Source organism: Rhipicephalus microplus, chromosome 6 (assembly GCF_043290135.1).
Source record: "Rhipicephalus microplus isolate Deutch F79 chromosome 6, USDA_Rmic, whole genome shotgun sequence".
Classification (NCBI taxonomy): domain Eukaryota; kingdom Metazoa; phylum Arthropoda; class Arachnida; order Ixodida; family Ixodidae; genus Rhipicephalus; species Rhipicephalus microplus.
In genome coordinates this window covers 130,747,142-130,763,107 of record NC_134705.1, presented here as the reverse complement: position 1 = coordinate 130,763,107, position 15,966 = coordinate 130,747,142, and the positions used below count along the sequence as shown (strand labels likewise).

At 46.3% G+C, this 15,966-nt stretch overlaps 1 protein-coding gene across 1 annotated transcript in view; it reads right to left on the bottom strand.

Annotated features, from left to right (window-relative positions):
• Positions 1 to 15,966, bottom strand: part of LOC119168461 (uncharacterized) — a 49,414-nt gene that overhangs the window by 12,585 nt on the left and 20,863 nt on the right. Inside the window, exon 2 of the mRNA XM_075866589.1 lies at positions 2,342 to 2,492. Within this exon, the coding sequence (XP_075722704.1) occupies positions 2,342 to 2,492 (151 nt within the window). The remainder of the gene's footprint in view (positions 1 to 2,341; positions 2,493 to 15,966) is intronic.

Sequence of the window (15,966 nt, the reverse complement as noted above, 5' to 3'; positions counted from 1 at the left end):
TTAAGTTTAGCATGGGCGAATTAGAAAGAAACTTTCGTCGGAAAACATCTCAGTAAATGGTGCACTCACTGCAAGCCTCAGCTCCTCGCGAGCGCGACGACGCAGGGGAGAGAGACGGTTCTGAATATTTCATCGACGGTAACCTAAATAAATAGGCACGTTTCTTGCACTTCTGATTTCGTGAAAAGCACTTGCATTGGGTTAACAAATGCTTCATAATGTGCCTTCTTCGCTCTACCACGTATTTCGTGACGTCCATTTCATTATTTTAGGACATAGTATTTCATCTTGTGCATATTCAAAGGGCACGTAGAAATCTATGGTTGGCAACACAAATACTAAAGCACAATAAGGAAGGAAGGACAAGAACAAGAAAAGGCAGGGAGGGTAACTAGGCACATGCCCTGTTCGCTACCCTACGCTGGGGGAATGGTAGAGGGGATCATAAATGTGAGGCAAAAAAAAAGAGAAGACAAAGAGATGAAAAATAATTGTCGATAAATGGGCTAACACGTATGCAGCGTTGGCACTATACCAAAGTTAAAGACGTTCACATAGGCCCGTAGATGTTCTCTAAACAGGAGGAGCTGCCTCAGATAGGACGACCAACGTTTCCATAGGTGAACCTGTCTCTATCAAAGGCACCTCATCACTCTTAGCGTGAACAGTTTGTAATTCACATCACGAGACGTCGATGACTAACTAACTGCAATAGCTCGTAAGCGCTTCTTTGTTAATATGGCAAAGCCTTGGTTTCCTTTGATTACTATTTCCATTGGTCATTTTTTTCATCGTCATTATTGCCCAGTGTGTCCGGCTATGTACAGATGAAACGCGAACACGAAAATTGAAAAGCTGAATAGTTTTTGTGTGCAACGGCGTGTGAAAGATGATTTTAGCCTCAAAATAAGCACAAGAGAAACATGCTTGCTTGACCCGGGTTGGTGAATGAAAAAACAAAAACGACGTTTTTTTTTTTTTTTCTGAACGCATTCATATTCGCATTGTCTGTGACACCGCATTCTATTTTCTTCGAGTGACAGAAACTTGAGGCTTTTGGTAAGGCATCACTTCAAACTGGCCACTATGTTACGATCGTAAGAATTCGTCGTAAACGGAGACAGGGCGTACGAAGACAGAGACAAGAAGAGACACTAGACGTCTCTGTTGTCTTGTTGCTTTTTCTTGGGTGGTGTTTTCATGTCTCGAATTCCTCTACGAGGCAGGTGTATGTGGTTGAGAGGCGCGACAATTTGTTCAGAACAAATAAACGACGATTTAGAGTACGATGTACACTTTACGGGATCGCAATACGCTGTCCCAGTACGCAATTCTTGAGAAACAAGAACGCTGTGGCAGTCCGCGAGTCGATGGGTGAGCAAAAGCTAATATGAACAAGCAATACTATCATATGCTACCAGAAAAGGTACACCCGCTTGAACTAGTTTCTCTTCAGATATTGTCAGCATGCAGCTAGGAGTGAGATCTGCCGTTGTATGATTCGCTACCCGTAATATTCTTTAGGGGTCTCTTTTAACCGAACTCACCTAACGCGAAATTTCAACCACGCATTTCTCAAATCTGGATACAGGGGAAACAAAAACTACTCTAGAAGACACGTCGATATATTCAAGCTCACGATAAACATAGTACCTGCAATTTCAAAAGCTCGAATCTGAAGTGATTTGAAAATAAGTAACCACTTATCTTGGGTTACGCAGAAATTTTGGTTTGTATGTCTTTCCGTTGGTCTGTGCGATGACCGATTCACTTGTAGGTCCTTGCTCAAGGTCCACATATATTGATCTGGTGACTGTGTTAATGCTTGTCACCATTGTCGATCAAAAAGCAAATATTACGCATATTCGAAGCGCATCAATACGTAAGTGTAAGGCAGTCTGTCATTTTATTTATAAAATTTGCAGGTACGCAGTTCTAAAGACCTAAGTGTTTGTTACGCGGCGCTCACAATTCCACGCTGTGAACAAAAAAGCGGGGCTAGTTCCTACGCATCGCTAAAAAATTCAGGGGCTTTAGCTAAAACGACCCGGTGCTGCCACCCACCAATGACTCTGCGTTCTAAAAAAAAAACTTTCGTTTCATCACATTACTGGATGTGAGAGCGCCATAGGGAGCCGGCACCTGCTCCAGTACTGTATCAAATTGTTGCCATATTGTGCCATATGTCACGAAGCGCTTTCAGCCGGAAGACTGTCGTCTTTCGACGTCCTTTGCAGCGAATCGTGGAGTTACGCGGCCAATTATTTTCTGGCGTAAAGTCAGCACATAGCTAATACTATCATGATTCGTCGGCGGCAGAGATATCGTCGGAGATGCTTACGGGCAGGACGTGAGGAGCTGCTCCTTGTTGGTGGGGATGACGGGTCCTCCGGCGAAGAGGATCAGGTCGGTGCCGCACTTCTCGAAGCTCTCGTTGGTACATCCTGGCGGTTGCTTCGTTGTGGGGCCTCCCATCGCGCCGCTGGACAGTCCTGAGAAAAAAAAGAAAGGTTTTCAGCTAGGAATACGTTTTGAAATGTAGGATGCTGTCTATGAGGAAAGAATAACGACACCCTTTGAAAAAAATGCGTATTACCAACGCGCTCTTTTCTTTTAGAGAGCTTCTCCGCCGAAGTGCTTTTAGCTAGGCTGGTTTTTATCAAAAAAAAAGCTTTCAAGAATGCACTTTTCTTATATCTTTATTATTTGTTCTACAATGTAAATGCAAGGTCAAAGCGGTATCAGCGTCTGTACAAAAGCAGCAAGAGCTGGCCGGGTGTACAGGCAGCGTCGCAGCAACAACCAGTCAGTCTTAGCTCGTGTCTCGCGCCAACGTGTCGATGTCGCTTTAGTAGTGGGCATTCCTCTTCACTACACTTCATCCCCCGTCGGAAAAGGAGCCATCCTGGCGACTCACGGTGAACAGGATACGAGCGGATCGTAATAAGGCTTCAACCGCTGTACCTGAACAGTTTCACGACCCCGAAAGCGCTGGTCTGTGGATGGCGTAACGGGTTCGACAATGTAGTTAACAGGTGAAGTCTGCGAGACAATGCGGTAGGGTCCCTGGTATTTTGAAACAAGCTTCGAGGAAAGGCCTCTAGGCACAGCGGGAACCCAAAGCCAGACAATAGTGTCCGGAACAAAGTTAGGGTACGGCTGGTTATTGTCACGTAGAGATTTTTGTTTCCATTGGTAGACAGTTGTAAATGACTGGGCGAGCTTACGGCATTCCTCGGCACGGCGGGCAGCTTCAGAGATAGGCGTAGACTCGGAGGAATCTGGGTGGTAGGGTAGAATGGTATCTAGTGTGGTGTAAGAGTCTCGGCCATATAACAGTAAAAATGGCGAAAAGCCCATAGTTGCCTGTGGAGCAATGTTATATGCGTACTTCACAAACGGGAGAATGAGGTCCCGATCGGAGTGGTCTGAGGCAACACACTTTGATATCATGTCCCCTAGAGTACGGTTGAATCTTTCCGTCAAGCCATTCGTCTGCGGATGGTAGGCGGTGGTAGTCCGGTGAATGATACGGCATTCGGCTGGGAGTGCGTTGACGACTTCAGAGAGGAATACACGTCCTCTATCGCTGAGAAGTTCACGCGGTGCGCCATGACGGAGAATGAAGTTCCGCAGGAGAAAAGAGGATACGTCGCGTGCTGTGCCAGCAGGCAAAGTGGCTGTTTCTGCGTATCGCGTCAAATAGTCGACAGCGACAACAATCCAACGGTTTCCGGAAGCCGTGAATGAAAGAGGCCCATACAGATTGATCCCAATGCGGTCAAAAGGCCTCGCTGGGCAAGGGATTGGCTGAATCGGACCAGAGGTATGATGAGACAGAGCTTTCCGTCGTTGTCACTGTGGGCATGACTGAATGTACTTGCGCAAAAAGGTATACATGCCTCGCCAATAAAACCGGGAGGAAATCTGAGCGAATGTTTTGAAGATGCCCGCATGTGCGCACTAAGGGTCAGCGTGGAAAGCTGAACATATTGCAGCACGAAGATGGCGTGGAATGACGAGTAACCACTTTCGGCCGTCGGGCTTGTAGTTCCTGCAATAAAGGAGGCTATCGCGGACCTCAAAGTGAGCCGCTTAATGGCGCAACGTTCGAGAAGATGGAGAAGTAGACGGGTCCGAAAGGAATCGCAGAAGAGTGCTGATCCAGTCATCCTTACGTTGCTCAGACGCCATATCGCAGCTTCCTGGGAACGCAACCATTTCGTCCACGGAAGATAGACATTCAGAGCTTTCGGAGGACACAGGTGAACGTGATAGGGCGTCGGCATCAGTGTGACGTCGACCAGACCTGTAGACAACACGCATGTCGAACTCTTGCAACCGCAAAGCCCAGCGAGCTAAACGGCTGGAGGGGTCTTTCAATGTGGATAACCAGCAAAGCGCATGGTGATCGGTGACTACGTCGAAGGTGTGACCATATAGGTATGGTCCAAATTTACCTAGATCCCATATAATTGCCAGACACTCCTTCTCTGTCACAGAATAGTTCTTTTCCGCTTTGGCGAGGGTACGGCTTGCGTATGCGACTACGTACTCCTCAAATCCCGATTTGCGCTGCGCGAGCAGTGCGCCGAGTCCAACAACGCTGGCATCGGTGTGTACCTCAGTCGGAGCAGTCGGGTCAAAGCGACGCAAGATTGGCGGCGAGGTTAACAGGCGGCGCAACTTTTCGAAAGCATCGTCACAAGCGGGTGACCAAGTGTAACTTTTCGAGTCACTGCGCAGAAGTTCAGTCAAGGGGGCGCTGATCATCGCAAAATTCCGAATAAAGCGGTGGAAATAGGAGCAGAGGCCAAGAAAGTTGCGCAGATCCTTCAGAGACGCAGGTTTACGAAACTCTGCAGCTGCCCGAAGCTTGCTGGTGTCAGGAAGAATACCGTCTTTAGAGACAACATGACCGAGTATGGTGAGCTGATTTGCGCCGAAGCGGCACTTCTTCAGGTTGAGCTGAAGGCCGGCGTCAGTTAGGCACTGCAGTACTTCATCTAGCCTGCGGAGATGCGTTGGAAAATCTGGTGAAAATATAACTACGTCCTCCAAGTAGCGCAAGCATGTTTTCCACTTCAGACCACGCAAAAGAATATCCATCATCCGCTCAAATGCTGCGGGCGCGTTGCAAAGACCAAAAGGCATGACACAGAATTCGTAAAGGCCATCAGGTGTGACAAACGCCGCCTTAGGCTGATCTTCAGGTGCCAGAGGGACTTGCCTGTAGCCACTCCGTAGGTCAATAAAAGAGAAGTACTCCGCACCTTGGAGGCAGTCAAGGGCATCGTCAATTCTCGGTAAGGGATAAACGTCTTTTCGAGTTACTTTGTTAAGACGACGGTAGTCAACACAGAAGCGAATTGACCCGTCCTTCTTCTTAACGAGAACGACTGGAGATGTCCAAGAGCTATTCGAAGGCTGGATAACGCCACGCTTGAGCATGTCAGCTACTTGGTCATCGATAACCTGGCGCTCGGCTGCGGACACGCGATAGGGTCTTTGACGCAATGGCGCATTGGTACCCGTATTGATGCGGTGACACACAGTGGACGTGCGGCCGAGGGGAGTATGCTGGCAGTCAAAGGAAGAACGGAACTTCTCCAGCAGTCGTAGAAGCTGAGCACGTTGCGAAATGGTTAACGTGTCGGCGAGGGAGCTGCTGAGTACGTCAGGCCTAGTAGTCTGCGGCGAAGAGGCACAAGTTATTCCGGCGACTTCGTGTTTGGCGAAAGGACCAGTCGACATGCCAAAAATTGCAGAAGGGTCAAGACTGTAAACCCACCCGACGCACTCACCCCGAAGTAGTGTTACAGGACATGAGAACAGGTTCGAGATTAGCAGTCTGCTGACGCCGTCATGAAGTTCTAGAAGGGCATAAGGTAGCGGCGAACACTTGCGGCGAACGAAAAGGGCAGATGGCGTGAAAAGGGCACTCGACTCGGCGAGCGAGTTGCAAGATACTATGGTAAGGGCGAAAGATTGCGGCGGTATGATGACGTCTTCAGCAACAAATAGTTTGTCCCCGGTTTCAAGAGCATCATTTACCGGCGCGTCGTCAAACACTTCAAATTCTACCTCAGCGCGAGAGCAGTCGATGACGGCCTTGTTAGCGGAGAGAAAGTCCCAACCCGAAATGAGGTCATGGGAGCAGGAATCCAAAACTAGTAATTCAGCGACATAGATGAGGCCATCAATCGCGATGCGAGCAGTACAGGCAGCGGCTGGCGTGACGTGCTCTGCACTGGCTGTACGAAGTGATATACTTGCTACTGGCGTCATAACCTTTTTGAGCAAGCGGCAGAGTCTGGCACTGATCACTGAAACTGCGGCACCAGTGTCGACAAGAGCGGGTGCAGCGACGCCGTCCACATATACGTCAAACATTCGTTGGGGAAGAGAGAGGCCTTGGTCTTTTCGCGGGCGACGCAGTTCCTGCCTCTGGAACTGCGGCAATCAGTTTTCCCGCTCCGGCGATAAAGGACGACGACGCATCGGGGATGGCTAGCGGCGTCGAGGTGATGGCGAGCGACGGTTAACAGGAGGGCGGTGGTCGGCGTATGATGACATGTGGTCAGGAGGCTGAGATCCTGTGAACAAAGGGCGCGGTGGCACATAAGGGGCAGGTTCGAAGCTCTGGTGGTAGACAGGGACGCGTCGACGGCAGTATCGAGGCCACAGGCAAAGCATATGGGCCGATTGTAGACTGTACGCCATTCTCCACTACTCCGGGGGACCTTAGCTGAGCGAACCGAGCAGTAGTAGGTCGCGGTGGCACGGCTGATGGCAGTGACATAAAAGTCTGAAGACGTGGTCGAGCGGCCACTTCAGCATAGCTTAGAGGTGCATTTACCTCGGCACAGGCAACGGGGGTCGGCAACGGTGAAGCGCTCCGTGCAGATGGCAGAGCCGCGCAAACTTGCTCCTGGATGGCCTGGCGAAGGTTTGCTGGAAGGGCTGACTGTGGTTGGCCGACTGTCGATAGCAGCGATAGCTCACGAGCGACTTCAGCACGAACAAACTCCTTGATCTGCGATAGCAGGGACTCATGGTCAGATGTGGTGGTTAGGCTTGAGAGTGTGTCATCCACGACCTTAGGGCGTCGCGTGAGAAGACGCTGTCGTCGGAGCTCGTCGAAACTCTGACACAACCCGATGAGCTCAGAGACGGTGACAGGGTTCTTCGAGAGCAGCATTTGAAAGGCGTCGTCGGAAATGCCTTTCATGATGTGTCGTACCTTGTCAGTTTCCGCCTTCGTCGGGTCGACACGCCGGCAGAGGTCGAGGATGTCCTCAATGTAGCTAGTGAATGTCTCGCCAGTTTGTTGGGACCGGTTTCGTAGACGTTGTTCTGCGCGAAGTTTGCGCACACCAGGGCGTCCAAAAACATCTGCGATGCAGGATTTGAAGGTCGTCCAGGTGGGGATATCCGCCTCATGTTTTCTGTACCACAGCTTGGCAACATCCGTTAAATAAAACATCACGGTACCAAGCTTTGTGGGATCGTCCCATTTGTTTGTAGCGCTGGCTCGTTCATAAGATTCCAGCCGATCCTCAACGTCTTTCTCCTCGGTGCCGCTGAAGATGTCGGGCTCTCGCAAGAGCTGGGCACCAGGACAGGTCCGGCGTGGCGAAGCCGGTGGGGGTGCGAAGACAGCGTCGTCAGGCATCACGGATGGCAGCTTTCGGCTACGCAGTTCCATGACTGGGGAAGACCGCAGCACTCTCCACCAAAATATAATGTAAACGCAAGGTCAAAAGCGGTATCAGCGTCTGTACAAAAGCAGCAAGAGCTGGCCGGGTGTACAGGCAGCGTCGCAGCAACAACCAGGCAGTTTTAGCTCGTGTCTCGCGCCAACGTGTCGTTGTCGCTTCAGTAGTGGGCATTCCTCTTCACTACAGTTCAAGCATTGCATCTGCTGCCGACAACAATGTAGAAGAGAACTGAGTATCGTTTAAAAATAAATTCGTTCACTTATAGAGTGCTATGTTCCTTCGCGAAATGCTAGAGTGGCATTTTGCTCACCGTGTTCACCTCAGCGCTTATTCGCTTATGTAATAAAAAAACTGCTTTATCCCAGCGCTTCATCATCTGATACCTCGGAGAGATGGGCGGTTTATCACGGTGCAGCACTGCAATATAAAAGAACTTGTACAGTTGCTAAACAAAGCTTTTTTTAGTGATACGCTTTTTTCTCCTTTGCAGTCCCGTAAGTTTTGGTGTATTGTTAATGGTCCAAAAAATGAGAGCATTGATCTTTGTAAATAGTTGGGTTTGGAAATTGCATGCGACAGGTGCTGTGAAGTTGTATTTAAAGTTGTATTTAAAAGTTGTATCTAAAACGCAAGTTGTATTTAAAACGCATTTTCTGCTCACAACTCTATTCATTTACTAATTCAAGCTAATCCAGGATATTAACGAATGAATACAATAATCATTGAGCAATTAGGCCTTTTTCACTTCATACTTAAAACAAAAGCATCAGCACCTGACATAGATGGAATTACTCCCCAATATCTCGAACCAACGGAATTGATTGCTCTGTCATTTTTTCACAGTTTTTTTTTTTGCAGTCATTGCAACAAGCCCCAGTGCCTAGTAACTGGAAGGCGGAGAAGGTGCATTGTTCCTGTGCCTAAACCAGGTGACTCATCTCATCCTTCTAATTACAGTCCCATTAATTTGGCTAGTATTTCATGTAACCTTCTTGAACATAGCATCTATTCTAACTTAATTCCATTTCTAGAAGAAAATAAATTCTTTCACAACAATCAGCATGATTTTAGAAATCACATCTCTTGCTGAAACCAACTACATCTCTTCACCAATAACTTGTTTTCAGCATCTGACACTGGCTCCATTATGGACTGCATTTTCCTTGATATTCAAAAGCTTTTGACACAACTTCTCACTGTTTACTCCTACTAAAACTAAGCATGCTAAATATTGACTCAAAAATATTACGGTGGATTGAATGCTTCTTGTCCAACAGAACTCAACATAGAACAGCTAAATGTCATAACTCACTCAATTGTTCTGTAGCATCTGCTGTGCCGCCAGGTTCTGACCTCGGACCCTTACTCTTTCTAATTTTTAATAATGACCTTCCATCCTGCATTACATCGACAATCATGCTCTTTGCCGGTGATTGTGTCATCTATCGCATAATAACTAACCCGCATGATTCATCACAACCTCAATCCGATCTTGACAGCATTACCTCCTGGTGTTCACTCTGGTCAATGAAACTGAATACTAACAAGTCTAAAATAACGAGGATCTCTCGAGCAAGTACGGACTGCATGAGCCCCGTTTATTCAATGACTAATTTTCAGTTATCCTATGTCACTACTTACAAATATCTAAGTGCTCACATTGCTAACAATTTACCATGGAATAGCCATATTACTTAAGTGATTAACAGTGCAAACCACACTCTCGGCTTCTTGCACCGTAACGTTTCATTAGCGCCTGTTTCAATTAAACTTCTCCTTTATAAAATACCAGTCAGATCCAAACTCGAGTACACCGCATTTATCTGGGATCCTCATTCTTGTACACTTGTTAACGCACTAGAAGCCATTCAGAATCATTCAGCTCGTTTCATTGTCGCCAACTACTCTCTCGCCAACTTCTAGTGCCACACCATTAAAAACTTCTCTTGACATCCCTACCCTTTCTATCAAAAGGAAGCAGGCCTACCTACGCCTCTTCCACAAAGCTTTTTTCACGAATCCTGAAACAAAACGCACATTGTTCTCGCGTCCTTCTTACCTTTCATCTCGCATCGACCACAACTTCAATGTTCATGTGCCCTTCTGTCATACCAACATCTACTTCTACTCCCATGTGTCCAAGACTGCACCTGAATGGAACCTCCTTCCTACCTACATCGCATGCAACCCTGATCATGCATCAGTCAAGACTGCTATATCTGCCTTGTAACACCACTTGTAACGCCGTAGAGAGTATTCAAATAAATAAATAAATATATATATATATATATATATATATATATATATATATATATATATATATATATATATATATATATATATATATATATATATATATATATATATATATATATATATATATATATATATATAAATAATTACAGCATAATCTCTAAGTTTGTTTGTTTTTTATTTCATGCCAGAACTTCATCATCTGAATTTGAGCACTACGTCACGTATTTTTCTGTTCCTTGTAATTCAGAGTTTTAAATACACAGCAGTTACACCCAATCGAACTACAGTTGAAAACTGAAAATAATGTCTCCTGTGATTCAATTTACGTTTTTGCTTGTCACTGACAATAGAACGAGCCATTCGAACGATTCTCAACATCTCGTTTTCGTATTCTGGCCAAATCACTTCAGCGAGATTTACTAAATGTTGCCACGGACGCTTTCCGATGGAATATCAAAGCAGTGTCACCTGCTGTCCTTTCCTCTTCGTGGCTGTTTTCCCGTACTAGATTTGCACTCACGGCAAATTGTGCATTTGTGCTTATTAATTTTCAGTATTGCTAGCAGTACCTGCAGGCTGCTCTTACGCTGTCGAAATGACAGCAACGAGTCCTGAGTAACTTGATTCTGTTTAGAGTGGGGATAGATACCAGCTTATGATTACGTTCTCTGCAGTTCCTAAGTACATCAAACCAGAACAATAACATATAAAAGTGTCTCAGCACAAGTTACAGTACCTAATTTCACAGAAGTGCTCCATTCCACAGCAAGCAACTAACGGATAATAACAACACAGGCAATGTATTTTGATTGCCGTGAATGCTACGAACAGCTGATGTTGAGGCATACACTTCGAACCGTGTAATGTTTAAAGTGTCAGATAAGATAGGAAACTGCACATTCCTCGTCCGGTTTCCTCGATATAACGAGCAAATTACCAGTACCTTGTCAATAGTGTAGGAAAGCTGCTCAATTGTATGACGGTATCATCCAATGCAAATATACACTTGATACTCCATGCATACGGCGCTCAAGAAAATCGCAGCATATCCATGGAGTGAATGATGATGAGTGGGGAGATGCGTCCGTCAGTACGTCCATTCGTTTTTGCTTCCGTCCATCCCTGCGTTCGTCCTTGTGTCCATTCACACGTGCATTCGTTCGTCCGTGCATCCATCCGTCTCTCTGTCCACGCGTCCGTCCATCCGTGCGCCCGTCTGTCTGTCTGTCTGTCTGTCTGTCTGTCTGTCTGTCTGTCTGTCTGTCTGTCTGTCTGTCTGTCTGTCTGTCTGTCTGTCTGTCTGTCTGTCTGTCCATACGTTTGTCCATCTATCTGTCTGCTTGTCTGTCTGTCCATCCGTCCATCCATCCATCTAGTAAACACTTCAAGTACCACCATCTCGCATCTTTTCATCATATATTCGGATGGATGGATGGATTTATATGACTGTACCCTTTGAATAGGGTGGCGGCTAACGCCACTTAGCTGCAATACTTAGTGAACCAAAAAACTAGGTTTATCTATTTTTCTCCCTTTTATATAGTGAATGTTGAGGACTGCTACTTCGCAATGAAGGAATTCATGTTCACTCATGTCTTGATTTTAGCCGTTGATCAGTAACCTCCTTCTAGTTATTTCTACCTGCCTAAAGTCTATTTTGCCCTACCTGTCCCTAAATCCCAGTGCTTTGAAAAACTCTGCACCATCATCCTGTACTATAGGCTGAAGCCCTTTACAGAACATTATAAGTGCTCAGCAGATTCCTCCTCCTCTCCACACGCACTGCATACTGTGTCTGCCCCTTCTTATTTGGCCTGATAGGTCTTCGTTCGCAATAATCCCGTCGTGGCCTCAAACAGTAGAGAACTACCCCGAGTATTATGATAAATTATTTCCTTGGCAATTTGCTGGTTAAAAGTTTGATAGATCTCTAGTGCGGACTTTTTTAATCAAGCTAGTTCTCCACATGTTGGTTTCTATTTTCTTCACCTTTTTCTTAACCGATAGTTTTTTTGGGTTAAGCCCCCTGTTGTTTTCTAAGTATTTACCCGTGAATTTTCTGGTTCGCTTTCTCCATTTTCCATCGACATTCCTCGTGTACAATACCTCAGAATTTTCCTAGCCCAACGCTCCTCCTCCATTTCACTCAATCGCTTCTCAAATTTTATCTTGCTGCTAGCTTCCCTGCCCTCAAATGATGTCTATCCCATATTACCCTTGTACTCCCCGATTTGGTGTATTCCCGTGAGCTCCTAAAGCAAGCTTACCTATTCCACGCTGCTTACTTCCTAATCTTGCTTGAACTTCTGATCTCATGCACAAGACCGCATTGCCGAACGTAAGACCAGGAACCATGACCACTTTTCATATTACTTCCACAACAGCATACCTATTGTAATTCCATAGTGCCACATTTTTCATCACCACTGCATTCCTGCTACCTTTAGTCGTTACGTATATTTCGTATTCCCTTAGGTACTCGATTCCATTGCTTAGCCATAAGCTCAGATATTTGTATTTATCTGTTATATCTTGCGTGACCTCCTGTATCCTAAGCTCACTACCTTCATTATTATTGAAAATCATGACTGCTGATTTTTTTACTGAATATAAAATCTAACCTATCTCCCTCATTACCGCAGATGTCCATCAATCTCTGCAAATCTTCCTTGTTGCCGGCCATTAGCACTATATCATCTGTGTACATCAAGGCTGGTAGTGCCTGCTGAATGAGTTTTCCTTGTTTGATGAAAGAGAGGCTGAGGCCAAGTCCACTCCCCTCTAATTTTTCCTCTAATCCTTGTAGGCACATCATGAATAACCAGGGTGACAGAGCGCACCGCTGCCTAAGCCCTCATTTTACCTTTGTGGGCTTGCATACCTCTGAGGACTAGGATTCATCATATACAAGTACCGCCATCCAGCGGACTTTCCAAGGACTAAACTAGAGGTGGCGCCTCTGCTCACTCCGGCATTCGCTCACCCCTCGCGAAGTGGTTGCGCCCTCTCTTGCACGGCTCCAGAGACAGCCATGGGTTTTCTAAAGATAATAAGGAATTTATACCTAAGCATTGCAATTACTTCTTTACATTAGTGTTAACTATAGTACTTTAAGCGTTGTTCGCTCCTTTTAACCTGGCTTGGAGCATTGCTAGGCTTCTTACAGCATATATTAAATGTTTCTTGTGAGCATGATCCTGCCACGTGCAATGCATAGAGGGACGGCAAGCCCGGCTCCTGAAGTGCTGCACTCTCAACCATGGCAGTCACTTCGTTCTGTGACAGTGGGTGATCGGAAAAACTGACGAGCGCGCTCCCGTCTCCACTCCCGACGGCGTTCTTCACTAGAGCGCTGGTCACCGGGTATTACCACTGTATGCGGTCGACCCATGCTTGCCACGTAATACCCCGCCCAATTGGCCTACTTGGCAAGATACGTAAGAAACGCCTATCATTTCGCTGTATTTTTTCGCGCTTCATTTACAAACGGATCCTAACCGAGTCCAGCTGTCATGCACTTAACACACCCATATTCATGAATGGCAGACAAGTGCAGACATTGCAAATGTTGAGCCACCTTATAACACGCACTGTGTGGATTTCCAGGCTTAATAAACAATTGCCGGGATACAGGCTTAAATAGTGACAGACTTTGCACGGGCTCGGAGCGTGCATTGCTCAGCTCGGACTTGTCGCGCCAATTTTCGGTAATTCATAAAGCCAAGGAATCCGCCAAGGGTCATCCAGAAAGTCAAGGATCCGCCAAGATTTCACCCAAGCTGAAGCCTAGGTGAAATCCAAGCCACTCCCACTTATATGAAGGGCGCTGACAAATTATTTGACCTCGTGTTAAGTGGTTTGGCCTTCGGGACCATTTGCTTTTCGGCGACGTTCCTTGATGACGTCGTGTCGCCGTCACAACTTTCGGTGGTACTTTACGTCATTACTCGCTTGGGAAAGACCACGTCTGTTTTTTTTTTGTTTTTTTGTTGATGGGCGCCGCCAATTCAAAGGTGAGCCATTTACAGCTCCGCTCCCAGAGGTGGACAACTCGGAGGATTACCCAACCGCAGTGGTCTTGTGGCTAAGGTACTCGGCTGCTGACCCGCAGGTCACGGGATCAAATCCGCGCTGCGGCGTCTGCATTTTCTATGGAGGCGAAAATGCTGTAGTCCAGTGTGCTATGATGTGGGTGCACGTTACGAACCTCAGGTGGTCGAAATTTCTGGAGCCCCACACTGCGGCATTTATCATAATCTTATAGTGGTTTTAGGACGTTAAACCTCACATATGAATCGAGCTCAACAGATCCGTATCCTACGTGGATGCAGAGGTCATTCATGGCGTAGCCAGAGTCGCCGAAAGGGCTATTAGATGGCAAAATGAGGGCCAAACAGAAAACTTAGTTCAGACCATGATTCCAAGCTCTTTGTCACCATTATGCCATGTGCTAGGTACCTTCCCTGGTCGTCCGTCTTCACGAAGTGGAATGGTGCCTCATTTCAGCATATATCCTTCGTTGAACGTAATCCACGATTACGTCGTGTAAAATACCTGAGAGGTATCATTATTTTAACCTATCATTCTTTGAAGATAATCCTCGAATGTGTGGGTAAAAAAGTGTTTAACTATTCATAATACTCTATTCTGGGAGAGAAAGCCGTCCCAGTTTATGCGCATGACTGAATTGTACTACTTTGGTGTTCAGAAAAAATTATTCACAATTTAGAGCACTAGGTACTCTACTGCTGGAGTCCGCTAAAATGTACCTGTAGTAAACGTATTCGATCAAAGAAAACATGAGGCAAAGTACCCCCCCCCCCCCCTGCACGATCACATACGAAAAATACGCACGAGAAAACGTTCGAAAAAGCACACGGACACACACAAATCCTCACGCACCCACATTGTGACACGAAGTGTCGTCCGCTTTGATGGGTGCAATGTCAGCGCCCTCACCAAAAAAAAAAAAAAGTGGTCGCAACTGTCAACTCAGTGGAGACACGCTCACCAATTAATGGCGACGTGACGCAACAGGCCACACCTTCTTTTTTATCTAGCAGCCGGGTCACTACTGTCACACAAGAAGAACTTTTATGTTCATATTCATTCAGAAATACAGATTAAGACATTACCGCAATACTCTTGCACTGCGATATCATCCAGCCCTATTTCGTTTAGCATTACAATGTCGATATCCCTCGGCATCGGGTGCTGAAACGTTTTAATATAGTCGCAGCATCAATATCTCTCACTTTTTGCCGCTTTCTCCTAACGTTTTCACTAACACTTACTGAACATTTCAATTTCCACGGGGGCATTTTTGTTCAGTTTTTAACACTGCACGTATTACACAGAGCCAGATATATGCTTTCGTTCCTACCCCGGTGACGCGGATCATCACCGAGACTATAGCTTGTGTAAATGGCAGGGCACCTTCCGATGGTGCCCAGCACGCATTTCAACCACTGTGAGTTTCAGCGTTCGCTTACGAAAAGTGTTGAACTCAGTCAAAAGTACTAACGTGTCTCACCCTAACCCCCGTGAACACAAACGTTCCTCGACTCGAATTCTGTCCTTGACTTGACCGAGTTAATTCCAGCGCTGCCGCTAGACTGAAAATCACGTAGCGCTTCTCAAGAATCACTGCAGATTATCGCTGCTATGCAGTTACTTTTTTTGCCTTGACATGGTTCTCTCATCGCCTTTCTCCAGTCAAGATGAAGCGTTGAGTGAAGGACCATTCTAGAAAATACGGGGTTAGTCTGTAATGTACAAGTTCATACTTCCAGTCACCAACGTGTCAGTCCCCAAAATATCATGGTGGCTTGGCCAGTATCTTTTGGTGTATCTGCCAGAAATTATTTTAGTCATGATGAGGTATCATATCTGAAATCGCTGCAGCGTACATTTAATAGACGGTCTGATTCGCAAAGTGTGATACACCTGTTTGAGATGCGCGCCGCCACCAACCATATCAGAACAACAT